This window comes from Aegilops tauschii, chromosome 1 (assembly GCF_002575655.3).
Source record: "Aegilops tauschii subsp. strangulata cultivar AL8/78 chromosome 1, Aet v6.0, whole genome shotgun sequence".
Lineage (NCBI taxonomy): Eukaryota > Viridiplantae > Streptophyta > Magnoliopsida > Poales > Poaceae > Aegilops > Aegilops tauschii.
In genome coordinates this window covers 451751405-451779064 of record NC_053035.3, presented here as the reverse complement: position 1 = coordinate 451779064, position 27660 = coordinate 451751405, and the positions used below count along the sequence as shown (strand labels likewise).

At 44.1% G+C, this 27660-nt stretch overlaps 2 protein-coding genes and 2 non-coding genes across 4 annotated transcripts; 1 reads left to right on the top strand and 3 right to left on the bottom strand.

The window, feature by feature from the left end:
- Positions 1-9704: 9704 nt before the first annotated feature.
- TRNAA-UGC (transfer RNA alanine (anticodon UGC)) lies at positions 9705-9777 on the bottom strand. The gene has a single exon. It is a non-coding gene; the product is annotated as a tRNA-Ala (tRNA).
- A 264-nt stretch (positions 9778-10041) lies between these two features.
- Positions 10042-10147, top strand: LOC120972981 (small nucleolar RNA Z279/snoR105/snoR108). The gene has a single exon (XR_005767110.1). It is a non-coding gene; the product is annotated as a small nucleolar RNA Z279/snoR105/snoR108 (small nucleolar RNA).
- A 1864-nt stretch (positions 10148-12011) lies between these two features.
- LOC109753970 (uncharacterized) lies at positions 12012-12650 on the bottom strand. Its single transcript, XM_020312888.4, has one exon. The coding sequence runs from the start codon at positions 12600-12602 to the stop codon at positions 12180-12182; it is 423 nt and encodes a 140-aa protein (XP_020168477.1). The 5' UTR covers positions 12603-12650; the 3' UTR covers positions 12012-12179.
- LOC109753971 (protein S40-1) lies at positions 12012-13785 on the bottom strand. Its single transcript, XM_073500707.1, has one exon. The coding sequence runs from the start codon at positions 13667-13669 to the stop codon at positions 13250-13252; it is 420 nt and encodes a 139-aa protein (XP_073356808.1). The 5' UTR covers positions 13670-13785; the 3' UTR covers positions 12012-13249.
- Between the last annotated feature and the right edge of the window lie 13875 nt (positions 13786-27660).

Below are 27660 nucleotides of genomic sequence, written 5' to 3'. Positions count from 1 at the left end.
ATATATACCTACGTACCCCCAAACTATCAGAAGAGGAGCCAAAAAACTTATTTCCATCGCCGCAACCTTCTGTAACCGTGAGATCCCATCTTGGGGCCTTTTCCGGCGCTCCGCCGGAGGGGGCATTGATCATGGAGGGCTTCTACATCAACACCATAGCCTCTCCGATGATGTGTGAGTAGTTTACCTCAGACCTTCGGGTCCATAGTTATTAGCTAGATGGCTTCTTCTCTCTCTTTGGATCTCAATACAAAGTTCTCCTCGATCTTCTTGGAGATCTATTCAATGTAATCTTCTTTTGCGGTGTGTTTGTTGAGACCGATGAATTGTGGGTTTATGATCAAGTTTATTTATGAACATATTTGAATCTCCTCTGAATTCTTTTATGTATGATTGGTTATCTTTGCAAGTCTCTTCGAATTATCAGTTTGGTTTGGCCTACTAGATTGATCTTTCTTGCAATGGGAGGAGTGCTTAGCTTTGGGTTCAATCTTGCGGTGTCCTTTCCCAGTGACAGCAGGGGCAGCAAGGCACGTATTGTATTGTTGCCATCGAGGATAACAAGTTGGGGTTTATATCATATTGCATGAGTTTATCCCTCTACATCATGTCATCTTACTTAAAGCATTACTCTATTCTTTTGAACTTAATACTCTAGATGCATGCCGGATAGCGGTTGATGTGTGGAGTAATAGTAGTGGATGCAGAATCGTTTCGGTCTACTTGTCGCGGACGTGATGCCTATATACATGATCATACCTAGATATTCTCATAACTATGCTCAATTCTATCAATTGCGCAACAGTAATTTGTTCACCCACCGTAATACTTATGCTCTTGAGAGAAGCCACTAGTGAAACGTATGGCCCCAGGTCTATTTTCCATCATATTAATCTTCCAACACTTAGCTATTTTTATTGCCTTTTATTTTACTTTGCATCTTTATCATAAAAATACCAAAAATATTATCTTATCATATCTATCAGATCTCACTTTCGTAAGTGACCATGAAGGGATTGACAACCCCTTTATTGCGTTGGTTGCGAGGTTCTTATTTGTTTGTGTAGGTGCGAGGGACTTGAGCGTGGCCTCCTACTGGATTGATACCTTGGTTCTCAAAACTGAGGGAAATACTTACGCTACTTTGTTGCATCACCCTTTCCTCTTCAAGGGAAAAACCAACGCAGTGCTCAAGAGGTAGCAAGAAGGATTTCTGGCGCCGTTGCCGGGGAGGCTTATGCAAAGTCAAGTCAAGATTTGAACTCCCGACAACGAGCCATTTCTGGTGCCGTTGCCGGGGAGTCTACGCAAAAGTCAACATACCAAGTACCCATCACAAACTCTTATCTCCCGCATTACATTATTTGCCATTTGCCTCTCGCTTTCCTCTCCCCCACTCCACCCTTGCCGTTTTATTCGCCCTCTCTTTCCCCTTTGCCTCTTTCTCGCTCGCTTCTTGTTTGCTCGTGTGTTGGATTGCTTGCTTGTCACTATGGCTCAAGATAATACTAAATTGTGTGATTTTACCAATACCAACAACAATGATTTTCTTAGCACTCCGATTGCTCCTCTTACCGATACTGAATCTTGTGAAATTAATGCTGCTTTCTTGAATCTTGTCGTGAAAGATCAATTCGCCGGCCTTCCTAGTGAAGATGCCGCTACCCATCTAAATAGCTTCGTTGATTTGTGTGATATGCAAAAGAAGAAAGATGTGGACAATGATACTGTTAAATTGAAGCTATTTCCTTTTTCGCTTAGAGATCATGCTAAAGCTTGCTTTTCATCTTTGCCTAAAAATAGTATTGATTTCATGGAATAAATGCAAAGATGCTTTTATCTCTAAGTATTTTCCTCCCGCTAAGATCATCTCTCTTAGAAACGATATTATGAATTTTAAGCAACTTGATCATGAACATGTTGCACAAGCTTGGGAGAGGATGAAATTAATGATACGTAATTGCCCTACACATGGTTTGAATCTTTGGATGATTAGACAAATTTTTTATGCCGGATTGAATTTTGCTTCTAGAAATCTTTTAGATTCGGCCGCGGGAGGCACTTTTATGGAAATCACTTTAGGAGAAGCTACTAAACTCCTAGATAATATTATCGTTAATTATTCTCAATGGCACACCGAAAGATCTACTAATAAAAAAGTGCATGCGATAGAAGAAATTAATGTTTTGAGTGGAAAGATGGATGAACTTATGAAATTATTTGCTACTAAAAGTGTTTCTTCTGATCCTAATGATATGCCTTTATCTACTTTGATTGAGAATAATAATGAATCTATGGATGTGAATTTTGTTGGTAGGAATAATTTTGGTAACAACGCGTATAGAGGAAACTTTAATCCTAGGCCGTATCCTAGTAATTCCTCTAATAATTATGGTAATTCCTACAACAATTCTTATGGAAATTTTAATAAGATGCCCTCTGAATTTGAGACTAGTGTTAAGGATTTTATGAATTCACAAAAGAATTTCAATGCTTTGCATGAAGAAAAATTGCTTAAAGTTGACAAATTGGCTAGGAACGTTGATAGAATTTCTCTTGATGTTGATTCTTTGGAACTTAGATCTATTCCACCTAAGCATGATATCAATGAGTTTCTCAAAGCCATGAGAATTTCCATTGATGAGTGCAAAGAAAGAACCGCTAGGATGCATGCTAAGAAAGATTGCTTTGTGAAAGCGTGTTCTTCTAATTTTTATGAGAATAAAGATGAAGATCTAAAAGTTATTGATGTGTCCCCTATTAAATCTTTGTTTTGCAATATGAATCTTGATAATGATGGGACTGAAGATGAGTTACCTTTACCTAGAAGGCATTCCAAAAATTCGGAGTTTTTAGATCTTGATGCTAAATTTGATAAAAGTGGGACTAAAGAGATCAAAACTTTAGATATTAATGAACCCACTATTTTGGATTTTAAGGAATTTAATTATGACAATTGCTCTTTGATAGATTGTATTTCCTTGTTGCAATCCATGCTAAATTCTCCTCATGCTTATAGTCAAAATAAAGCTTTTACTAAACATATCGTTGATGCTTTAATGCAATCTTATGAAAAAAACTTGAGTTGGAAGTTTCTATCCCTAGAAAACTTTATGATGAGTGGGAACCCACTATTAAAATTAAAATTAAAGATCATGAATGCTATGCTTTTTGTGATTTGGGTGCTAGTGTTTCCACGATTCCAAAAACTTTGTGTGATTTGCTAGGTTTTCGTGATTTTGATGATTGTTCTTTAAACATGCACCTTGCGGATTCCACCATTAAGAAACCTATGGAAGAATTAATGATGTTCTTATTGTTGCAAATAGGAACTATGTGCCCGTAGATTTCATTGTTCTTGACATAGATTGCAATCCTTCATGTCCTATTATTCTTGGTAGACCTTTCCTTAGAACGATTGGTGCAATTATTGATATGAAGAAAGGGAATATTAGATTCCAATTTCCTTTTAGGAAAGGCATGGAACACTTCCCTAGAAAGAAACTAAAATTACCATATGAATCTAGTATGAGAGCTACTTATGGATTGCCTACCAAAGATGGCAATACCTAAATCTATCTTTGCTTTTAGGCCTAGCTAGGGGCGTTAAACGATAGCGCTTGTTGGGAGGCAACCCAATTTTATTTTAGTTTTTTACTTTTTGCTTCTGTTTAGGAATAAATATTTAATCTAACCTCTGGTTAGATTTGTTTTTATGTTTTAATTAGTGTTTGTGCCAAGTTAAACCTATAGGATCTTCTTGGATGATAGTTATTTGATCTTGCTGAAAATTCCAGAAACTTTCTGTTCACGAAAACAATTGTTAAAAATCACCAGAACGTGATAAAATACTGATTCCAATTTAAGTAGATCAACAAACAAATTGTCTAGGTCGTCCTATTTTGGTAGATTTTTCTGAGTTCCAGAAGTTTGCGTTAGTTACAGATTACTACAGACTGTTCTGTTTTTGACAGATTCTGTTTTTCGCGTGTTGTTTGCTTATTTGATGAATCTATGGCTAATAAAATAGTTTATAAACCATAGAAAAGTTGGAATACATTAGGTTTAACACCAATATAAATAAAGAATGAGTTCATTACAGTACCTTGAAGTAGTGTTTTGTTTTCTTTCGTTAACGGAGCTCACGAGATTTTCTGTTAAGTTTTGTGTTGTGAAGTTTTCAAGTTTTGGGTAAATGATTTGATGGATTATGGAACAAGGAGTGGAAAGAGCCTAAGCTCGGGGATTCCCATGGCACCCCAAGATAATCTAAGGACACCAAAAATCCAAAGCTTGGGGATGCCCCGGAAGGCATCCCCTCTTTCGTCTTCGTCCATCGGTAACTTTACTTGGAGCTATATTTTTATTCACCACATGATATGTGTTTTGCTTGGAGCATCTTGTATGATTTGAGTCTTTGCTTTTTAGTTTACCACAATCATCCTTTCTGTACACACCTTTTGAGAGAGACACACATGATTCGGAAATTATTAGAATACTCTATGTGCTTCACTTATATCTTTTGAGCTATATAATTTTTGCTCTAGTGCTTCACTTATATCTTTTAGAGCACGGTGGTGGAATTGTTTTATAGAAACTATTGTTCTCTCATGCTTCACTTATATTATTTTGAGAGTCCTACAAAACAGCATGGTAATTTGCTTTAATTATGATAGGCATCCAAGATTAGTAAAAAAAATCTTATTAGTGTGTTGAATACTATGAGAAGTTTTATGCTTGATGATTGTTTTGAGATATGAAGATGGTGATATTAGAGTCATGCTAGTTGAGTAGTTGTGGATTTGAGGAATACTTGTGTTAAAGTTTGTGATTCCCGTAGCATGCACGTATGGTGAACCGTTATGTGATGAAGTCGGAGCATGATTTATTTATTGATTGTCTTCTTTATGAGTGGCGGTCGGGGACGAGCGATGGTCTTTTCCTACCAATCTATCCCCCTAGGAGCATGCGCGTAATACTTTGCTTTGATAACTTTTAGATTTTTGCAACAAGTATATGAGTTCTTTATGACTAATGTTGAGTCCACGGATTATACGCTCTTTTCATCCTTCCACCATTGCTAGCCTCTCTAATACCGCACACTTTTCGCCGGTATCATACACCCACCATATACCTTCCTTAAAACAGCCACCATACCTACCTATCATGGCATTTCCATAGCCATTCCGTGATATATTGCCATGCAACTTACCACCGTTCCGTTTACTATGACACACTCCATCATTGTCATATTGCTTTGCATGATCATGTAGTTGACATCGTATTTGTGGCAAAACCACCGTTCATGATTCTTTCATACATGTCACTCTTGATTCATAGCATATCCCGGCACACCGCCGGAGGCATTCACATAGAGTCATATTTTGTTCTAAGTATTGAGTTGTAATTGTTGAGTTGTAAGTAATAAAAGTGTGATGGTCATCATTACTAGAGCATTGTCCCAAGTGAGGAAAGGATGATGGAGACTATGATTCCCCCACAAGTCGGGATGAGACTCCGGACGAAAAAAAGAGGCCATAAAAAAGGAGAAAGGGCCCAAATAAAAAAATGAAAAAGTGAGAGAAAAAGAGAGAAGGGACAATGCTACCATCCTTTTTCCACACTTGTGCTTCAAAGTAGCACCATGATCTTCATGTTAGAGAGTCTCCTATGATATCACTTTCATATACTAGTGGGAGTTTTTCATTATAGAACTTGGCTTGTATATTCCAATGATGGGCTTCCTCGAAATGCCCTAGGTCTTCGTGAGCAAGCGAGTTGGATGCACACCCACTTAGTTTCTTTTGTTGAGCTTTCATATACTTATAGCTCTAGTGCATCCGTTGCATGGCAATCCCTACTCACTCACATTGATATCTATTGATGGGCATCTCCATAGCCCGTTGATACGCCTAGTTGATGTGAGACTATCTTCTCCTTTTTGTCTTCTCCACAACCACCATTCTATTCCACATATAGTGCTATGTCCATGGCTCACGCTCATGTATTGCGTGAAGATTGAAAAGTTTGAGAACACCAAAAGTATGAAACAATTGCTTGGCTTGTCATCGGGGTTGTGCATGATTTAAATACTTTGTGTGATGAAGATACAGCATAGCCAGACTATATGATTTTGTAGGGATAACTTTCTTTGGCCATGTTATTTTGAGAAGACATAATTGCTTAGTTAGTATGCTTGAAGTATTATTATTTTTATGTCAATATTAAACCTTTATCTTGAATCTTTCGGATCTGAATATTCATACCACAAATAAGAGAATTACATTGAAAATTATGCTAAGTAGCATTCCACATCAAAAATTCTGTTTTTATCATTTACCTACTCGAGGACGAGCAGGAATTAAGCTTGGTGATGCTTGATACGTCTCCAACGTATCTATAATTTTTGATTGTTCCATGCTATATTATATTCTGTTTTGGATGTTTAATGGGCTTTATTATACACTTTTATATTATTTTTGGGACTAACTATTAACCGGAGGCCCAGCCCAAATTGCTGTTTTTTGCCTATTTCAGTGTTTCAAAGAAAAAGGAGTCCAAACGGAATGAAACCTTCGGGAACGTGATTTTCGGAACAAACGTGATCCAGAGGACTTGGAGTCTACGCAAAGCAATCAACGAGGAGAGCACAAGGCAGGGGGCGCGCCTACCCCCCCCCCCCCCCCCCCAAGCGCGCCCTCCACCCTCGTGGGGCCCTCGTTGCTCCACCGACGTACTTCTTCCTCCTGTATATACCTACGTACCCCCAAACTATCAGAAGAGGAGCCAAAAAACCTATTTCCATCGCCGCAACCTTCTATACCCGTGAGATCCCATCTTGGGGCCTTTTCCGGCGCTCCGCCAGAGGGGCATTGATCACGGAGGGCTTCTACATCAACACCATAGCCTCTCCGATGATGTGTGAGTAGTTTACCTCAGACCTTCGGGTCCATAGTTATTAGCTAGATGGCTTCTTCTCTCTCTTTGGATCTCAATACAAAGTTCTCCTCGATCTTCTTGGAGATCTATTCGATGTAATCTTCTTTTGCGGTGTGTTTGTCGAGATCCGATGAATTGTGGGTTTATGATCAAGTTTATCTATGAACAATATTTGAATATCCTCTGAATTCTTTTATGTATGATTGGTTATCTTTGCAAGTCTCTTCGAATTATCAGTTTGGTTTGGCCTACTAGATTGATCTTTCTTGCAATGGGAGAAGTGCTTAGCTTTGGGTTCAATCTTGCGGTGTTCGGTCCCAGTGACAGAAAGGGAAACGACACGTATTGTATTGTTGCCATCGAGGATAAAAAGATGGGGTTTATATCATATTGCATGAGTTTATCCCTCTAAATCATGTCATCTTACTTAAAGCATTACTCTGTTCTTATGAACTTAATACTCTAGATGCATGCTGGATAGCGGTCGATGTGTGGAGTAATAGTAGTAGATGCAGAATCGTTTCGGTCTACTTGTCGCGGACGTGATGCCTATATACATGATCATGCCTAGATATTCTCATAACTATGCTCAATTCTATCAATTGCTCGACAGTAATTCGTTTACCCATCGTAATACTTATGCTCTTGAGAGAAGCCACTAGTAAAACCTATGGCCCCCGGGTCTATCTTCCATCATATTAATCTTCCAACACTTAGTTATTTCTACTGCCTTTTATTTTACTTTGCATCTTTATTTCTCTTTATCATAAAAATACCAAAAATATTATCTTATCTTATCTATCAGATCTCACTCTCGTAAGTGACCGTGGAGGGACTGACAACCCCTTTATCGCGTTGGTTGCGAGGTTCTTATTTGTTTGTGTAGGTGTGAGGGACTCGTGCGTGATCTCCTACTAGATTGATATCTTGGTTCTCAAAAACTGAGGAAAATACTTACGCTACTTTACTGCATCACCCTTTCCTCTTCAAGGGAAAACCAACGCAGTGCTCAAGAGGTAGCAGTGGCATTATAAGATATGAGAAAATAGATATGATTTTTTAATGGTAGCATAAAAAGATATGACAAAATAGACATAGGTGGTTGGAGAAGGATATTTTTCAGTTGGGTCAATCCAGTCAAAGTTGAGCGTGATGGAGTGACATGTTTGGATGTTAGTTTTTTTTTTGCATGGTTGTTTGGACGTTAGTTTGTCTAGGCTATTAGTAGTATTGATGGCGATAGAAAAAATAATTTACGATTCTATATACATGGATTGATTTCTTTTCTACAATTCCTATGTATATGCAGGATGTCATGATGAAGAGAAAGAATATCACTTGCCATAGCAACAGGAAAATGGAAAGAAGTTGGAGGCTTGGATCCACAGACCATGGAAACATCTCCACTCAAAGAGGAAGAAAACAAGGACACCAACGTTGACAACAAAAACTCAGAAAAGGAGTTCTTTTTTCCACCAAGGAGAAAAGGAAAATTAATGGTGGGATGAAAAGGTATGAGATGATAGATGGAACAAAACTTAATGGCAGCATGAAAAGATAGGAAAAGAGAAGCTTGACACTGGCATGGTAAAAATGACAAAATAGATAGGTGAAACCCGAACGGTAAAAACTAAAAACCTCTCAAGGAGGAAGAGAACAATAACAACAATGATGACACTAATAACAATAAAAGCATGACTCTAAGGGTGTCATGAAAAGATATGGAAAAAGAAACTTCACAGTGACAAGAAAAGTTATGAGAAAATATATAGGAAAAAGGAAATGTAACAGTGGCATGAGAAGATATGAGAAAAATAGTTAAGAGGGAAAATCAATTTAACCGTGGCATGAAAAATATAAAATAGGCAAGAGGGGAAAATATATATATATATATATATATATATATATATATATATATATATATATATATATATATATATATATATATAAAGAAACATGACTGTAAGAGTATCATGAAAATACATGGAAAAAGAAACTTCACAGTGACAAGAAAAGATATGAGTAAATAAATAGGAAAAAGGAAATGTAACAGTGGCATGAGAAGATATGAGAAAAATAGTTAAAGAGGGAAAATCAATTTAACAGTGGCATGGAAAAAAATAGGCAAGAGGTGAAAATTTATAGAGAAAAAGACCAGCGACGAAAAAACAAGTTGGAGATGCGACAAGAAAAGATATGAGAAAATAGATAGGAAAAAGGAAATGTAACAGTGGCATGAGAAGATATGAGAAAAATAGTTAAAGAGGGAAAATCAATTTAACAGTGGCATGAAAAAAATAGGCAACAATGATGACACTAATAACAATAAAAACATGACTCTAAGGGTGTCATGAAAAGATATGGAAAAAGAAACTTCACAGTGACAAGAAAAGTTATGAGAAAATAGATAGGAAAAAGGAAATGTAACAGTGGCATGAGAAGATATGAGAAAAATAGTTAAGAGGGAAAATCAATTTAACGGTGGCATGAAAAAATATAAAATAGGCAAGAGGGGGAAATATATTATATATATATATATAAAGAAACATGACTCTAAGGGTGTCATGAAAAGATATGGAAAAAGAAACTTCACAGTGACAAGAAAAGATATGAGAAAATAAATAGGAAAAAGGAAATGTAACAGTGGCATGAGAAGATATGAGAAAAATAGTTAAAGAGGGAAAATCAATTTAACAGTGGCATGAAAAAAAACAGGCAAGAGGAGAAAATTTATAGGAAAAAAGACCAGCGACGAAAAAACAAGTTGGAGATGCGGGGGATCGAACCCCGTGCCTCCCGCATGCAAAGCGGGCGCTCTACCATTTGAGCTACATCCCCGTTGGTTGAACATGTGATCAAAAGCTTTTAATCATAATTTACTGCTGCAACGCCAGGACTAAAGCGCGGTGATGGGCCAGCCTGTGATTCAAGATTATCCTCCGACTTGTTGTACAGGCCTTGACGGCCCGTGGCATGAGGGTTCAGCGGGGTTGGAAAGATTATTAGTCCCACCTCGCCCGCAGGGGGCGAGCGAGTGGAGGCGAGGTGCTTAAAGAGGGGACGGGGTGCGCCGTGGAAGAGCATGATCCTTCAGGCAGCAAAGGGAAATGAGGAGTGGTACAGGCTCGCTTAATTATGCGAGAGGGGTGCCCGCCCCAATAAGCCTGTTACGACACTGGGGCATCCCCGTGATTCACCATCTGATCCTGAACTCAAAATTTAAATATTTTTGTTTGCTTGTTTGGTTTTCGTTTGCCCGATTTTCCTACTTTCTTGTGTTGGATTTGCTTTGAATTTTCGTCTTAATTTGATGCTTTTTGCTTCCGTTTTCTCTTTTTTTAAGCTTTTCGTCTCTCCTTGTTTTTTTTATAAGCTTTTGGTTTCTGTGATCTTGCGCTTGATAGTGACCTAGCAAAGCTCAAGTCATGCGTCACTCTATTGAGAACCCAGCAGAACATTAACATATCTGACTGTGCTGATGGAACTGCGTCCGCGCGGTTGCGATCAAGACCTGACGCGCTTCCGTCCCGATCTGGTAACATGATATTCCTTGAACGAATAATCTACAGTCCATATCGAGTGCTCTCTCGTACACGCAAGCTGCCGCACTAGCTCAAGGCCAAGCAACGGCCCCCCAAATTATTTGCCTGAAAGACTGGCCCCCTCAATTATTAGGCAAACAAAGACACGGAATTGCTGGAGAGGAACTCCACGCCCTACGCAAGAAATCTCTCGCAGGCAAACATTCTCTCCTTCACAAAACATGTCCTCTGCCTGAAAATGGTCATAGTTATATTTTAAAAAATGACAATATATAAACTTACATAATTATATTAAAAAACATTATATTGTCATGTGTGCCAGATTACTTGACATTCTCGCTTCCGCTTCGTCGACAACCGCTTTCACGCTCTTCTTTCCAAGGCGGAATGCTCCCCCGTGAAGAGAGGCAGACAATAATATTTCAACAGTATACTCCCCGGTTCTTCATCCTGAATGTTCCATGTCCAACACATGGTGGCTCTAAAGCATGAAGCAAACAAAGAACCCTTCTTCCGGCGACCGGCGGTCAACCATCTACCACCTCTAGGTTTTGCATCCAGGTCAAACTTGGTCCATGAACATTCCGGTGTTTGAAGACATCGGGTGTTGTCAAGTTGCACTCTTTTTTTTTTGCTTGTACTGCGTCTGCTATCTTCTTGTGCCTTGTATCTGTCCGACCATTTGTGGCTTTGCCTTCTGTTTAAAAGGGCGTGAGCGGAACTTTAGTGCCGATTGGCATATTTGTGGAAGTAAGATAATTGCAATATAAGTTTTGTCAGTTAGTACATCTTTTTGGAAGGTGTAGTTCTCAAAGAATAATAAAGAAAATGCAAGGAATTAAAAAGGACCAATTTTCACTTTACTGCAAATTCAACGTACAATACTTTTTTTGTTTGTGAATGTAACAAAAAAAATACTTGTTGGTATAATTTGCAGTACTATTATGAATTACACTTTGTGTTTTAAAGTCTTCTAGTTTCTATAGAGTTCACCAAGTAATAAATTCTATAATTTTCTTGTCACGTTTATAAAAAATGTAGGTCTCGACCTGTAAATCCATGTGCCAGGTGCCATGGACGATACGATCTATCCGATGAAGGTACATACATATCGGCCATGTTACAGAAGAATGCCATTACCTTTTTTTACACTACTTAGTACCTTCTCAATATACTCCTTATGATCCTAAATATTTGTCTTTCCAGATATTTCAACAAGTGACTACATACGGAGCAAAATGAACGATCTACACTTTAAATTATGTTTATATACATCCGTATGTGGTAGTTCAAATATTTAGGAGGAGGGGGGGGGGGGGGGGGGGGGGGTTTATTTAGCAACGACTAAACACCCGCTTACATACAATTGGCTTACATAAGGATTACAAGCTAATCAAATGCTTTTACATATCATTTTAATCTGTTATTCGGCTCCAGCTAGCATTTTAATCCTCCTTCGTTTTGCTCTGTTTCTTAGTATGAATGTACATTTATTCTTGAGCAAGCTGCTCGCACACTACACATGCGAAATTCGACTAAACAGACAAATTTAATTAATTAAACAGAGAGTTATTACTACATCTCTTATCTTTCTTCACCTCTGCGCTCACTGAAAACTTTAATTAGGTTGCCACAAACTTTCACACACGTCCATGGACGACGAAGCAATGTATCCACATCCACGGTGTTGAGTCCATTTCATTTCTCGATGAATCCGGTCATCCTGAGGACGAGGTTCCTGATGTTGCGAAGGTCCCGCCCTTTGAGCGTCCTCCCTTTGCCGGTGCACATGGAGTAGGCCGCCGTCGACCTTCCGGCGAGCCTCCGCCGCCGTTCAGCCAGGACGTGCGGCGGCACGTTCCTCTTTGCGTCGTCGGTGCATCGGACATCGCCGTCGCTGCAGTCGTCGTTGCCGCTGCCGCTCCCGTCGGACGTCGACCAGGAGCGAGACCGCCGCTTCCGGCGAGGCACGAGGACCGGGGCAGACAGCTCCGGCGAGGATAGCTTTGCCATGTCTCCGTCGACGTTGCTGCCGTCGTCGCCGTCGGCGCCGTCACGGCGGTGGTCGGAGTTGTGTTGTGGCCAGAGGACGTCGGCTTCTTGGAGCTCCTGATGATCCATGGCCTCCCCGGCCGTGTGTCCGGGAAGGCAAGGGCTGGGGCTGCCATGGCGAGCGGGATATATAGCGAGCGGAGGTAGGTGTGCTGTGGACGGAAGAGGGAGAAGCTGGCGTGTCTTGGTGAGCAAGCAGACTTCCTTGGGGAGTTGGCAACTGGATCGGAGGAGTAGTGGCGGGTTAGGACAAACTTTGCTAGCTGTGGCTGTGGCTGTGGCCGTGAAGGAAGGGGTTGAGTTGGAGTGCGGTGCACCCTATCCTCGGCTGCCACGTGGACCGTGCACCGCCGGGCCGGCTGATGCAGATGTGCACGCTCGCTCCAGCCCTACGAGCCACGGACTATTGTTGTGCTCATTGGAATGTAGTAAGAACGTGCGTAGAGGGATGAGCTTTAGTGTGGAACTCTCCCATGTAAACTTGCTTCGTTTGACCGATGACTGATTTTTCACACGGCAAGACAAGTAGGTTCGAAACTTGGTGCCATTCTCATTAACCGATACTAACAAACTGGTAGTACTATAGCAAGTAGCAACACGTTTTCTGGGTACTCTGATAACATTCGTTGAGCGCACAAGGAAATTTAGTTTTGAGAAATTTATGCACGTGTTTGTGCCCCAAACCATAGGACGACCTGGTACTACGTGTCAACGTGTCATCCTTCGATGAAGCCGGTCATCCGCAGCACGGAGTTGCGCAGGTGGCGCAGGTCGCGCGCCCGCTTGCCGCGCCTTGCCGCCCCCGACCGCAGCAGCGTGTACGCCGCGGCGGCCTCCCCGTCGGACAGCCGCCTGCCGGAGACCAGCAGGTGCGGCGGCACGATGATCTTGCCCCCGCCGTCCTTCTCCACTGAGTCGTCTTCGGTATTACCGTCTTTCCACCGTAGCAACAGCACGGCGGCCCTGCTTGGAGGAACGTCCACCGGCCGAGACCGTGCCGCGCGCCGCTGCCACGACGTGGCCGTGCTCTGCACGCTCGATGCCGCCGCCGGTGTCTTGTACTGGTCATCGTCGGCGTGCGCGAGGCCGGCGCAGTACTCCGGCCAGAGCACCTCGAACTCGTCGAGCTCTTCCATTGATTAACTACCACCACAGTCCACAGTAGGATCGGACGAGGTGGTGGGTGGCGGCTGGCACTGGCGAGAGCCAGGAGGAGGCGTGCCCAGAGCTGCGATGGAGCAGTGCCCGAGAATCGGCGCTATATATCCGTTCCATTCCACCGCGCGCGTCTGATCGATCGCGACGGCGACCGGGCGCTCGCTCGACGGAGTCCACACGCCTGGTGGAACGAAGACGGTGGGGGGAGGTGTGGATCCCGTTGGCGCCGTCCCGCCGCGGGCTCCGGACGCGGCGCCGGGATCACACACGCGCTTTTCCCTCTCGGGTACGCAACGTGCATCCATGCCGTGTTCGGGGCGTCACTGAGCACCCGCGCGTATGTGCATGCGTTGGCTGACGTGACACATTTCTCTGTCTCTACTCTTATAAAAAAGCCTCTTATAAAAAAGCGAGTTGATGATGATGGTGTGCCAGCTAGCTTGCAATATAGACCGTCCGATCTATATCTGACGGATAGAAACCAAGCTATGTCAATTTTATAAAAAAGATACCCGCACCTCTTTCCACATTTGCAGATAAGGCATTCCCTCGTTCATCCTTATCTCACACAATCTCATTGTTGAGCAATTAAAAAAAGAAGCCTCTGGAACAATCTGGCAAGATGGCCGCTGCCGGTGTCGTCCATCCCATGCCTCCGCTCAGTCCAACCACCAATCACCACCACGTCCCACTCCTCCTCACCTTATCTCTCATCTTTCTCAAGATATCATTAGTTTTTACACATGGGATTACTCCCGCATGAGTCAATCACAACAGGTGTTTTGTAAAAAAATGCATCTTCGTGTTCCGTGCGGGCATCTTGCTAGTTGTTATGAGAAGGCGCGCGCTAGGTGCCGGTCGGCCGACCGAATATTTCAGGCCGGTCGCGCGCGTCAGATCAACCAACTGCTGACCGTCTGATTTATCCTTTCGCCCCTTACTTCATCTTCCCCGACGCGCACAGGAAGGGAAAAAAAAGAGGAGAGGAGAGAGCGCCGCCCAGCTTCCCAGATCCCCGTGCCTCGCCGCCCCCCTCCCCCTCACCTTGTCATCCATCTTCTTTGCCCGCTCGCCCTCCCTGCAGCACTCCGTTGTCGCCGGGTGCTGGTTCGGCCATGGCTGCTTGCAGCTCCCGCAACTCTAGCCGTGCATGGCGCTGACACGTAGCCTCAGCCGACAGCGGTTGCACCTCGTCGTCCCTAAGGTTGCAGCATGGTGCACTACCCTCCATGTCCTTGTCGTGTCGACGCTCGCCACACGCACCGCCGTCGTCTCCTGGGTCACCATTCCCACGGTCACCATCGCAGCAAAACAGCTCATCGGTTGTACCATTTCCGTTTGCCGGTCGCTGCAAAAACGCGCCGCCGCCCGTTGTTACCCAAACATCGCTCCATGATTGTAGCAAAAAAGTCTACCGGTCCAGCTTCTGCCATTGCTGGTTCCAGCAATTCTGCACCGTGGTTGCAACATTCTCGCGCTCCTTCGTTGTTGGCTCGCTCGCTAGTTCTAGCGATACCGTTTGCCGGTTCCAGCAAATTAGATCGCTGGTTGCAACTCCTTGGTCTGCCGGTCATAGCATCTACGCGGTGTTCCAGCAGTGCCCTGTCGTCTCCAGCACCGGCAAGTCGCTCCCCTGTAGCAGTGTGCCGTGCCGGTTGCAGCTCTGTCGGCTTTGGCCGGTCGACTGGAAGTAATCATTAGTCTTATGAGAATAAAATTTTTGCGGTCAGAAAAGTTGATTTGTTGTCTCCTCCCAAACCCCTAGTTCCTAAGCCAGTCGACGACGCCCGCCATCGTCGACCGCCTCGTCCAGCCTCGCCATCGCCGGCCACCATCGTCTCCATTCTCGCCATGTCCTCCTCAAGCTCGATCCAGTCAGGTCTCCGCCGGCGGGGCAGTTGAATTGCCGATCATCGTGTTCCCTGACTATGGCAAGCCAGTGAAGTTCTACATCCCCACTGACGACCATGATAGCTGGGTGTTTTACAAGTGCACCAAACACGGTGTAAGTTCCCGCCTCTATGCTTTTGTTTGATTTGAAGGCTTTTCCTGCAGCAAAGTTTGAAGGAAATATGCCCTAGAGGCAATAATAAAGTTGTTATTTATATTTTCTTATATCATGATAAATGTTTATTATTCATGCTAGAATTGTATTAACCGGAAACTTAGTACATGTGTGAATACATAGACAAACAGAGTGTCACTAGTATGCCTCTACTTGACTAGCTCGTTGAATCAAAGATGGTTAAGTTTCCTAGCCATAGACATGAGTTGTCATTTGATTAACGGGATCACATCATTAGAGCATGATGTGATTGACTTGACCCATTCTGTTAGCTTAGCACTTGATCGTTTAGTATGTTGCTATTGCTTTCTTCATGACTTATACATGTTCCTATGACTATGAGATTATGCAACTCCCGAATACCGGAGGAACACTTTGTGTGCTACCAAACGTCACAACGTAACTGGGTGATTATAAAGGTGCTCTACAGGTGTCTCGATGGTACTTGTTGAGTTGGCGTAGATCGAGATTAGGATTTGTCACTCCGATTGTCGGAGAGGTATCTCTGGGCCCTCTCGGTAATACACATCACTATAGGCCTTGCAAGCAATGCAACTAATGAGTTAGTTGCGGGATGATGTATTACGGAATGAGTAAGGAGACTTGCCGGTAACGAGATTGAACTAGGTATTGGGATACCGACGATCGAATCTCGGGCAAGTAACATACCGATGACAAAGGGAACAACGTATGATGTTATGCGGTTTGACCGATAAAGATCTTCGTAGAATATGTAGGAGCCAATATGAGCATTCAGGTTCCGCTATTGGCTTTTGACCGAAGATGACTCTCGGTCATGTTTAGATAGTTCTCGAACCCGTAGGGTCCGCACGGTTAACGTTCGGTGACGATCGGTAATATGAGTTTATGTTTTTTGATGAACCGAAGGTAGTTCGGAGTCCCGAATATGATCACGGACATGACGAGGAGTCTCGAAATGGTCGAGACATAAAGATCGATATATTGGATGACTATGTTTGGACTTCGGAAGGGTTCCGGGTAAGTTCGGACAAATACCAGAGTACCGGGGGGTTACCGAAACCCCCCCGGGAGTGTAATGGGCCTATTGGGACTTAGTGGAGAAGAGGAAGGGCGGAAAGGGCAGGCCGCGCGCCCCCTCCCCCTCTAGTCCAAATTGTACAAGGAAGGGGGGAGGGCGGCGCCCCCCTTTTTCCTTCCCCCTCTCCCCTCCTTCCTTCCCTCCTACTCCTACTCTTGGAAGGGTTGGAGTCCTACTCCCGGTGGGAGTAGGACTCCCCTTGGGGCCCGCCTAGGAGGCCGACACCCTCCCCCTCCTCCACTCCTTTATATACGGGGGAGGGGGGCATCCCATAGATACACAAGTTGATCAGTTGATCTTTTAGCCGTGTGCGGTGCCCCCTCCACCATAATCCACCTCGGTCATATCGTAGCGGTGCTTAGGCAAAGCCCTGCGTCGGTAGCATCATCATCACCGTCATCACGCCATCGTGCTGACGGAACTCTCCCTCGAAGCTCTGCTGGATCGTGAGTTCGTGGGACGTCACCGAGCTGAACGTGTGCTGAACTCGGAGGTGCCGTGTGTTCGGTACTTGGATCGGTCGGATCGTGAAGACGTACGACTACATCAACTGCGTTGTCATAACGCTTCTGCTTACGGTCTACGAGGGTACGTGGACGACACTCTCCCCTCTCGTTGCTATGCATCACCATGATCTTGCGTGTGCGTAGGAATTTTTATGAAATTACTACGTTCCCCAACAGTGGCATCCGAGCCAGGTTTATGCGTAGATGTTATATGCATGAGTAGAACACAAGTGAGTTGTGGGCGATACTAGTCAAACTGCTTACCAGCATGTCATACTTTGATTCGGCGGTATTGTTGGATGAAGCGGCTTGGACCGACATTACGCGTACACTTACGCGAGACTGGTTCTACCGACGTGCTTCGCACACAGGTGGCTGGCGGGTGTCAATTTCTCCAACTTTAGTTGAATCGAGTGTGTCTACGCCCGGTCCTTTTTGAAGGTTAAAACAGCACATACTTGACGAAATATCGTTGTGGTTTTGATGCGTAGGTAAGAAAGGTTCTTGCTCAACCCGTAGCAGCAACGCAAAACTTGCAACAATAAAGTAGAGGACGTCTAACTTGTTTTTGCAGGGCATGTTGTGATGTGATATGGTCAAGACATGATGCTAAATTTTATTGTATGAGATGATCATGTTTTGTAACAAAGTTATCGGCAACTGGCAGGAGCCATATGGTTGTCGCTTTATTGTATGAAATGCAATCGCCATGTAATTGCTTTACTTTCTCACTAAGCGGTAGCCATAGTCGTAGAAGCAATAGTTGGCAAGACGACAACGATGCTACGATGGAGATCAAGGTGTCGCGCCGGTGAAGATGGTGATCTTGACGGTGCTTTGGAGATGGAGATCAAAGGCACAAGATGATGATGGCCATATCATATCACTTATATTGATTGCATGTGATGTTTATCCTTTATGCATCTTATTTTGCTTAGATCGATGGTAGCATTATAAGATGATCTCCCACTAAATTTCAAGGTACAAGTGTTCTCCCTGAGTATGCACCGTTGCGAAAGTTCGTCGTGCCGAGACACCACGTGATGATCGGGTGTGATAAGCTCTACGTTCACATACAACGGTGCTAGCCAGTTTTGCACATGCAGAATACTCTGGTTAAACTTGACGAGCCTAGCATATGCGGATATGGCCTCGGAACACCGGAGACCGAAAGGTCGAGCGTGAATCATATAGAAGATATGATCAACATAGTGATGTTCACCATTGAAAACTACTCCATCTCACGTGATGATCGGACATGGTTTAGTTGATATGGATCACGTGATCACTTAGATGATTAGAGGGATGTCTATCTAAGTGGGAGTTCTTAAGTAATATGATTAATTGAACTTTAATTTATCATGAACTTAGTCTTGGTAGTATTAGCATATCTATGTTGTAGATCAATAGCTCGCGTTTAGCTCCCCTGTTTTATTCTTGATATGTTCCTAGAGAAAACTAAGTTGAAAGATGTTAGTAGCAATGATGCGGATTGGATTCGTGATCTAAGGATTATCCTCATTACTGCATAGAAAAATTATGTCCTCGATGCATCGCTAGGTGACAGACCGATTGCAGGAGCAGATGCAGACGTTATGAACGTTTGGCAAGCTCGATATGATGACTACTTGATAGTTTAGTGCACCATGCTTTATGGCTTAGAATCGGGGCTTCAAAGACATTTTTGAAACGCCATGGAGCATATGAGATGTTCCAAGAGTTGAAATTAGTATTTCAGACTGATGCCCATGTCGAAAGGTATGAGACCTTTGACAAGTACTTTGCCTACAAAATGGAGGAGAATAGCTCAGCTAGTGAACATGTGCTCAGAATGTCTGAATACTACAATCACTTAAATCAAGTGGGAGTTAATCTTCCAGATAATATAGTGATTGACAGAGTTCTCTAGTCACTATCACCAAGTTACTAGAACTTCGTGATGAACTATAATATGCAAGGGATAACGGAAACGATTCCCAAGCTCTTCGTGATGCTGAAATCGACGAAGGTAGAAATCAAGAAAAGCATCAAGTGTTGATGGTTGACAAGACCACTAGTTTCATGAAAAAGGGCAAAGGGAAGAAGGGGAACTTCAAAAAGAACGGCAAGCAAGTTGCTGCTCAAGTGAAGAAGCCCAAGTCTGGATCTAAGCCTGAGACTAAGTTGTGATGCCCCCGATTCAATCATACACTAATCATACACGCAAACGTGTACGATCAAGATCAGGGACTCACGGGAAGATATCACAACACAACTCTAAAAATAAAATAAGTCATACAAGCATCATAATACAAGCCAAGGGCCTCGAGGGCTCAAATACAAGTGCTCGATCATAGACGAGTCAGCGGAAGCAACAATGTCTGAGTACATACATAAATTAAACAAGTTGCCATAAGATGGCTAGCACAAACTGGGATACAGATCGAAAGAGGCGCAGGACTCCTGCCTGGGATCCTCCTAAACTACTCCTGGTCATCGTCAGCGGCCTGCACGTAGTAGTAGGCACCTCCAGTGTAGTATGGGTCATCGTCGACGGTGGCGTCTGGCTCCTGGGCTCCAGCATCTGGTTGCGACAACCAGGTAGAAGGGAAAGGGGGAAAAGAGGGAGAAAAGCAACCGTGAGTACTCATCCAAAGTACTCGCAAGCAATGATCTACACTACATATGCATGGGTATATGTGTAAAGGGCCATATCGATGGACTGAACTACAGAATGCCAGAATAAGAGGGGGATAGCTAATCATGTCGAAGACTACGCTTCTGGCCTCCTCCATCTTGCAGCATGTAGAAGAGAGTAGATGGTAATTTCACCAAGTAGCATCGCATAGCATAATCCTACCCGGCGATCCCCTCCTCGTCGCCCTGTTAGAGAGCGATCACCGGCTTATATCTGGCACTTGGAAGGGTGTGTTTTATTAAGTATCCGGTTCTAGTTGTCATAGGGTCAAGGTACAACTCCGGGTAATCCTTTTACCGAGGGACACGGCTATTCGAATAGATAAACTTCCCTGCAGGGGTGCACCACATAACCCAACACGCTCGATCCCCTTTGGCCGGCCTCGGAAGATCAACACGTCGCAGCCCTACCTAGGCACAACAGAGAGGTCAACACGCCGGTCTAAATCCTATGGCGCATGGGTCTGGGCCCATCGCCCATTGCACACCTGCACGTTGCGAGGGCGGACGGAAGCAGACCTAGCAACCTCCATTACAAAGGAAGTTACGTTACACGGTCCAATCTGGGGCGCGCCGCTCAGTCGCTGACATCACGAAGGCTTCGGCTGATACCACGACGTCGAGTGCCCATATCTTTCCCGCATAGTTGGTTAGTGCGTATAGACCAAATGGCCAGACTCAGATCAAATACCAAGATCTCGTTAAGCGTGTTAATTGATGTAACCACGGAGACCGACCAGGGCCAGGCCCACCTCTCACCTAGGTGGTCTCAACCTGCCCTGTCGCTCCGCCACAAAGTAACAGTCGGGGGCCGTCGGGAACCCAGGCCCACCTCTACCGGGATGGAGCCACCTGCCCCTTCAGCCCCCATCTCCGAACAGTATCATAAGTAATGTAACAGTATCAAGTATATAGCATATGCCCGTGATCACCTCCCAAAGTGATCACGGCCCAGTAGTATAGCATGGCAGACGGACAAGAGTGTAGGGCCACTGATGAAATACTAGCATCCTATACTAAGCAGTAGGATAGCAGGTAAGGGTAACAACTGTAGCAACAATGACATGCTATGCATCACAATAGGATTAACCGAAAGCAGTAACATGCTACACTACTCTAATACAAGCATTAGAGAGAAGGAATAGGTGATATCTGGTGATCAAGGGGGGGGGGGGCTTGCCTGGAAGCTCAACCGAGAAGGAGGGGTCGTCAACACCGTAGTCGAACAGGGCAGCCGCAACGGCGTTAGTCTCGGTGTCTAACGAGAGAAGAGGGGGGAGAAACAATAAATATAATGCAAACATAAGCATGACGATGTATGACACGACAATGAGTGGTGCTAGGTGTGCCCTAACGCGGCAGTAGGTGATACTGGCGAAGGGAGGAAACATCCGGGAAAATATCCCCGGGGTTTCGCGTTTTCGGACTGATGAATCGGAGGGGGAAAGTTACGAGTTTGCTATGCTAGGGATGTGTGGCGGACGAACGGGCTGCGTATCCGGATTCGTCTCGTCGTTCTGAGCAACTTTCATGTACAAAGTATTTTCATCTGACTTACGATTTATTTTATATTAATTTTAAAAGATTTAAATCATTTTCAAGATTTATTTAATTCTTTTAATTCAACATTATCCAGAACAGTGCTTGCTGACGTCATCATGACGTCAGTAGTCAACAGAGGTGTTGACTGGTCAAACTGACGTGTGGGCCCAGTGGGACCCACCTGTCATACACTGTTAGGTTGATTAGGGTTTAGGTTAAACTAATTACTGTTTAATTGGACTAACATGTTAATTAGATTAATGAAATAGGATTAATTAACTTAATTAATTCACTAATTAATTAATTAATTATAAATTTTATTAATTCATTTTATTACTATTATTATTATTATTATTTTTAAGGTAAAGTTCTGGGGGTTGAGGCCCCGCATGTCTGTGGCCTAGAGGCCTATCGGGCGCGGGCTATTGGCGCGGGGCGGGGTCATGCGAACGGGCACATCAGCGAGGGGCGGGCATCGTGGGCGCAACCGCAACGGGCGCCGGCGTCCACGGCACCGGCAGGCGGCCGGAGCGGCGCGGAGGTAGGGAGCCGCGCGGGCAGAGCAGAGGCGGAGCAGCGGGGCGTTGGCACGGCGCAGCAGCAGGGCCGTCGCGGGACAACGGGGCGGCGACGCAGGTTGCCGGCGAGCGGCCAGGGAGGGCGTAGGCGAGCCCGCGCAGTGGTTGGATGGGCGCGCGGTGCGGCAGACGGAGCAGGCGGCAGTGAGGCGGCGCTCTTCGAGGACGACTCGGGCGCGGGGAGCATGGCGTAGAGGGCGCACTGGGCACAGGAGGCAGGGCTCATGGGCACACGTCGGCAAGGCACGACGCGGCGAGGGCCTGGCGGAGTGCGGCGCGGGTGAGGCTGGCGAGGTGCGCGCCGCGAGCAGGGAACAAAGCGGGGGTTGGTGCGTTGGGCGCCGTGGTGCGCACCGGCGCACACGCGCGAGTGGCGGGCGGTGGAGCGCGGCCAGGGGAGGCGCCAACCGCGGCGCGGGCGCACGGGGCGCGCGTAGCACGCGGGCGGGCACGGGGGGTTCGACGCGGTGAGCAAGGACGGGCGCGCGTCGACCGGGAACGAGGCAGAGAAGAGAGGAGAGAGGGGCGCGTGCTCACGGGGCCGGTAGGGGAGTGGCAGCGGGGCGCGAGGTGGAGGTCGGGGACGTTGCGACGGAGAGGAGCAGTCCGGTGAGGAGGAGGCGCCCGCGAGGTCGTGCTCCGGGCGGCGTCAGGGACGACGGGTGATGGCGGTTGGCGCGGCGAGCTCGATCCCGATCCAATCTGGATCGGGAGGGGGGAGTGGGGGCGCGAGTGGGGGGGGGGGGAATGGGTGGTGGTTGCGTTAGGGTTTGGGGGGTAGTGGATAAGGGGGAGTGGGGGGATGGCCGGTTGGGCCTGAGGGGGCAGTGGGCTGGCCAGCAGCTGGTCCGGCCTAGCTAGCTGGGCCGAATGGCCCAGGGGGAGGTTCTGTTTCTTTCTTTCTTTTTTAGTTTTGTCTTTTCCCTTTTTCTTTTATTTATCTCTCTTTTCTGTTTGAATTCATTTTATGCATTTAGGTTTTTTATAAAGGCATGGTTCCTTCACCATAAATACCTAGGCATTTATTTGCACACTCCGAACATTTTAGTTTAATATTTCGAAAACTTTTGTTATTTGCCAAATTTTGAATTTGAATTTTTGGACCGGTTTTGATCTAACGATAGATTAGCAACAGTAACGGAGGTGACGTGGTATCGTTAGCGTGGGATTACTGTAGCATGATTATCCGGGCGTCACAATTCTCCTCCACTACAAGAAATCTCGTCCCGAGATTTAAGGGGTGGTGTAAGGGGGGAAAGACTAGGTTACGAAATTTCTAACGATTCTTCTCGGTCTTGGTTGCTCTTCTCGAAGAGATCGATCCATTACATTGATGTCTTCATTCCACTACTTCAGATCATCATTATGAAGTCGTCATCCTTTCTTCAGGAACTCCATCGTACTTACAAAAGAATAAAGAATGGGTATTCCAGAAGAACGGACCTCTGCAAGGTTGACTATCTGGTCGATAACATCGGGGAAGGTGGCGGAAAGTAACTCTCGAATTGAAACTTAAGAAAATATCAAGAGCAAAGTAAGGAGGTATCATGGGAAATTTCAGGCAGGTAGGCAATTGTTCGTTTTTCTGAAACAAAGTGTGTAAGGGGTCAAGAGCAACGAGAATAAGTATTGCGTCTGATACCAGAATAGATCATCTCTAGGAAGCTGACCCGTGAATTACATACGGAGTCAAACGCGAGAAATAACTTTAGTAACAGGGGTGTACAGGAGAGTCAGGTTTCGATCCTGTGGAACTGTGGGTTATGGGCCCACCATGTGGGTTAAAAAAATTAGGGAGGGCATTGTGATCATGCACGATCATGATAGCAATGCAGGTCAGAGGAAAGCCTGTCAGTTATGTCGACGTCAACATCGGTACCAATGGCGAGGGACGAAGAGAACCATTTTCCTGCTTGTTGAACGAGGCGGACCAATAGGCAAAGTTCTCGTCCATCGGTGGTTACTGGAATGCTATAATGCAACAGGGTCTTACTGACACGGTTGTCTACCAAGGTGTTTATATAAGCAGAAGAATATTACTGCTTAGATCATATGGATCACAAGGAAGGTTAAACAAATCAATGGAAAGGAGAATGTGGTCATCAGATCAAACAGAACAATGGAAAGGAAAATGTGTTTGACACATGTACCAGGGGTATACCCTTCCCAAGGACAAGCAGAGCAAGATATCCACGACAGGAGATAATGTAGAAAACCCTTTAGGTAAGGGGAGAGAAATTTCATGACATTACCCATACAACGGTGTTTGGATAATTGAGCAAGAAACATTTAGCATTGGGCTTCGAATGTTCTTATTGAAAATCGGAGTACCACAGACATGCTTCAAGATAGCATTGACATGGTCATTGGGTAAAGATCGGACTTTGGAAACACAAAGGATCCATCAGGAACAACTTATAGAATAAGTCTTACAATTTCCTCATGGAAGAAAGGACAACCTTGCTGAAAAGGAATCTATAACAATAGGGCCTCAGGCCAGGGGTGCTAAGCATAGACACCACCTTACCGGGTCATGTAAAGATGTTATAACTCCTGGAAATATGTTCCAACCATCATATCTGACCGAGATTCAGATCTGATTGGTGTCAGGATACCTCAGACTCAGGATGTCTGAGAAGAAAAGGTGCAACACAAATTGTCGAGATGTCATTGTAAGATTCTCGGGAAATGAACTATGGAAGCGACTTCCGAAACAAGAGTTCATCATTTAACCAAGGAGAGGACGAGGAGGTGGCTGATGGATTCAGCGATATTTCAACGAGATATCCAAAAAGATGGATTTCCACAATTATGTGAACAAGGAGATAACATTTGTCAGATCCAATGGTATAATGATGTATGCTCGAGGAAAACATACACCATTAACCATTGGTTGGAAGGTGCACCCATAATACGGGCTTAGGTAGCATGATCAATGTTTAGAATGGTGATTCAATAACCAATACACAAGGGATGAAACTATCGTTCATTATCTTACAAGCAATAAGGTTGCTAGTAATTTTGAATTTTACACACCACAGTTCAATCGTCGGTATTCCGGTTGGAAACAACGCGTGGACCAAGAGATGAATGTAGATGGCGGGATGTATCACTTGTACCAAGAATTCTTAAGAGGTGGTGAAACTCTCTCAACATCCTTGACAAAAAGGCAATAATACTTCAAGGTAGAACATAAGACAAGCTGGATAGCAAGTTGCATCCACAACATGAACAAGTTTGTGGTGAAAGGAAGATAAGGATGTTGTCGATGGTAACTCAAATTACCAGGTGACGAGGATGGAACTTACCATCATGAATTCGATTGATATCCTGGAAGGAGTCAAAATGTTGGTGATGATCACGGCAAATTTTGTCGAGAGGCTCCGCAAAGATGTGATCGATCGACGATGACATCAAGTCAAAGGAATGATGAAGCGAAAGGTTAATGGAACCAAGGGTACGACACAAACTCGAAATCAAGTTTGTTGTTCAAGGACAAATGATATGACGAGGAAAATCAACGTAAGCTTAGCTCATCATCGAAAGTGGTGCTCCGGGAATAAGGACCAGGTAGCACAGTTAAAAATCATCACGATAATGATATAGCCGAACAGGCTAGGAATGACATGATCGGGTACAAACCCATAAGTAAAGAAGATTACTAAAAGTTGTTGAACCGTAGTGCGGACTCGGTTCACTATGTGGTGTTCTTAGTTGACAACAATCGAGAACCCAGGAAAATTGGAATCGGAACAGTTGATGAAGAACCCATAAGAAGTTATGCAGTTCCATGATATTCTCGAGATATCATAGTGTAATACTCGACGGTAGAGCAGAGTAGAGGGTGGACACGTGAAATGATCTGCAGAAGACAAGTACTTCATCTTGTCTGAGAAATGGAATCAAAGGAGAACAATCATGGTCGGAGCCAAGGTTGGAAAGGATCAATTCACAGATACCAGATGATAATATATCAAGGAAATAGTTATTATTTCAAGAAGCTTCCATGATAGGATCTACATCGTGTCCATGGGCATGAACACAAAGGTTCAAGGTCGACTCCCACTTCTTCAATGCATAACCTTCCATTCACCTCTCGTATTCCGAAAATGACATTAGTTGTTGAAAGTTTTACCTGGTGCAATACCAGATAAGTATGACCTTCGAAATCTTTCGGGTTCACACAGATTAGGGAAGGCGTTGGTTCAACCCATCGGGGCATCTTGGGAACTTATACCACAAGCTTCAATAGTAAATGACACAAGCTCGATAGTAAAGCATGGGTGACAAAACGAGAGGATACAATTTACTGAAGGCATTATGTATCAGGGAAAGAACTTCTCGAGGCTTTTGTATACAAAGGACACTGTCGGATGATATTTCAACAAAGGATCCGACGGTCCATAGCGAAGCTGATGTGAGCATCGGCACACAACCAGAGGAAGAAATAATGCGAAGGCATTGGATTATAGAAGCAACTGGCTAATTCAAAGCTCACATGTAAAGGAATTATGATTTCCAAATCAAAGGATCAGAAGCAAACACTCTGATTAAGGATGGACAAGTTGAGTGTAACATCCCAAAATTCTAAATTTTGGAATGTTATAATAAATAGATAGATTTGATTGATTGTTTGATTGATTGAATGAAATTGAGTGAAATTCGAAACTTTATGGAAGTTAAATGAGAGGGAATAAAAGGACTTTCCCAAACTTTCATTTTTGCTTTTATGATCTCCGTGAATTCAAATTCTTTTCACCACAAAACCCTGGAGAGAAGATGACATGACTTCTTCCATTTATTTAAATGACAAGGGGTGTTGAAAATATTTCAATTTCATTTGAAAATATTTCAAATTCTGAAACTTTATGCAACTCAATGATTTTCACGAGAGAAGATAAAATGACTTCTTCAAAACATATGAAATATGAGTTGGAAGTTTAAAAGGATCAAATTTAAAGTCCTTTCGATTTTATCTTCAATTCGGAGTTATTTGGGTTTTATTCAATTTTTCTCCAAAAATAAAATATATGGAAATTAGGGTAACATGATTCCCTACAACAGAAAATTGGAGAGAAATAAATTTGGAATCATTTTGGTATTTTTAAAATGATTTTTATTGGATTTTATTAGAACAGTAGCACTCTTTGCTTTATTTGTGTGGATTTTATTTGACTTTACAAAAATGTTCATCTCGTAGGAAACACCCTTCCATACCCAGTTTTTATGCATTAGTTCACCCTCAAACATTGCATGAGTAGGATTGATAACATGTGGGTATTGGGAAGTAGTTGATGAGGTAGGAACCTATTGCCCTGCATTCAAACCTTGGGAGTTACTATTACGTTATGCTTATACTGCTATGCTATGCTCGTAGACGTGGATTGGGTTTGAGTGTATTCCATGACAGATGTGAGATTGTTTACTTAATGGTTCAACTTAGGGTGGCAACTTTAATACACATCTGGGTGGATTGGTAGGGGCACCCTGGGGATATACCAGTGGACTTGCCCGGACACCTGGGGATATACCAGTGTTGTCC

Excerpts from the sequence above, each read along its gene's own strand:
- LOC109753970 (XM_020312888.4), bottom strand. The coding sequence starts at position 12,602 with ATGGATCATCAGGAGCTCCAAGAAGCCGACGTCCTCTGGCCACAACAC.
- LOC109753971 (XM_073500707.1), bottom strand. The coding sequence starts at position 13,669 with ATGGAAGAGCTCGACGAGTTCGAGGTGCTCTGGCCGGAGTACTGCGCC.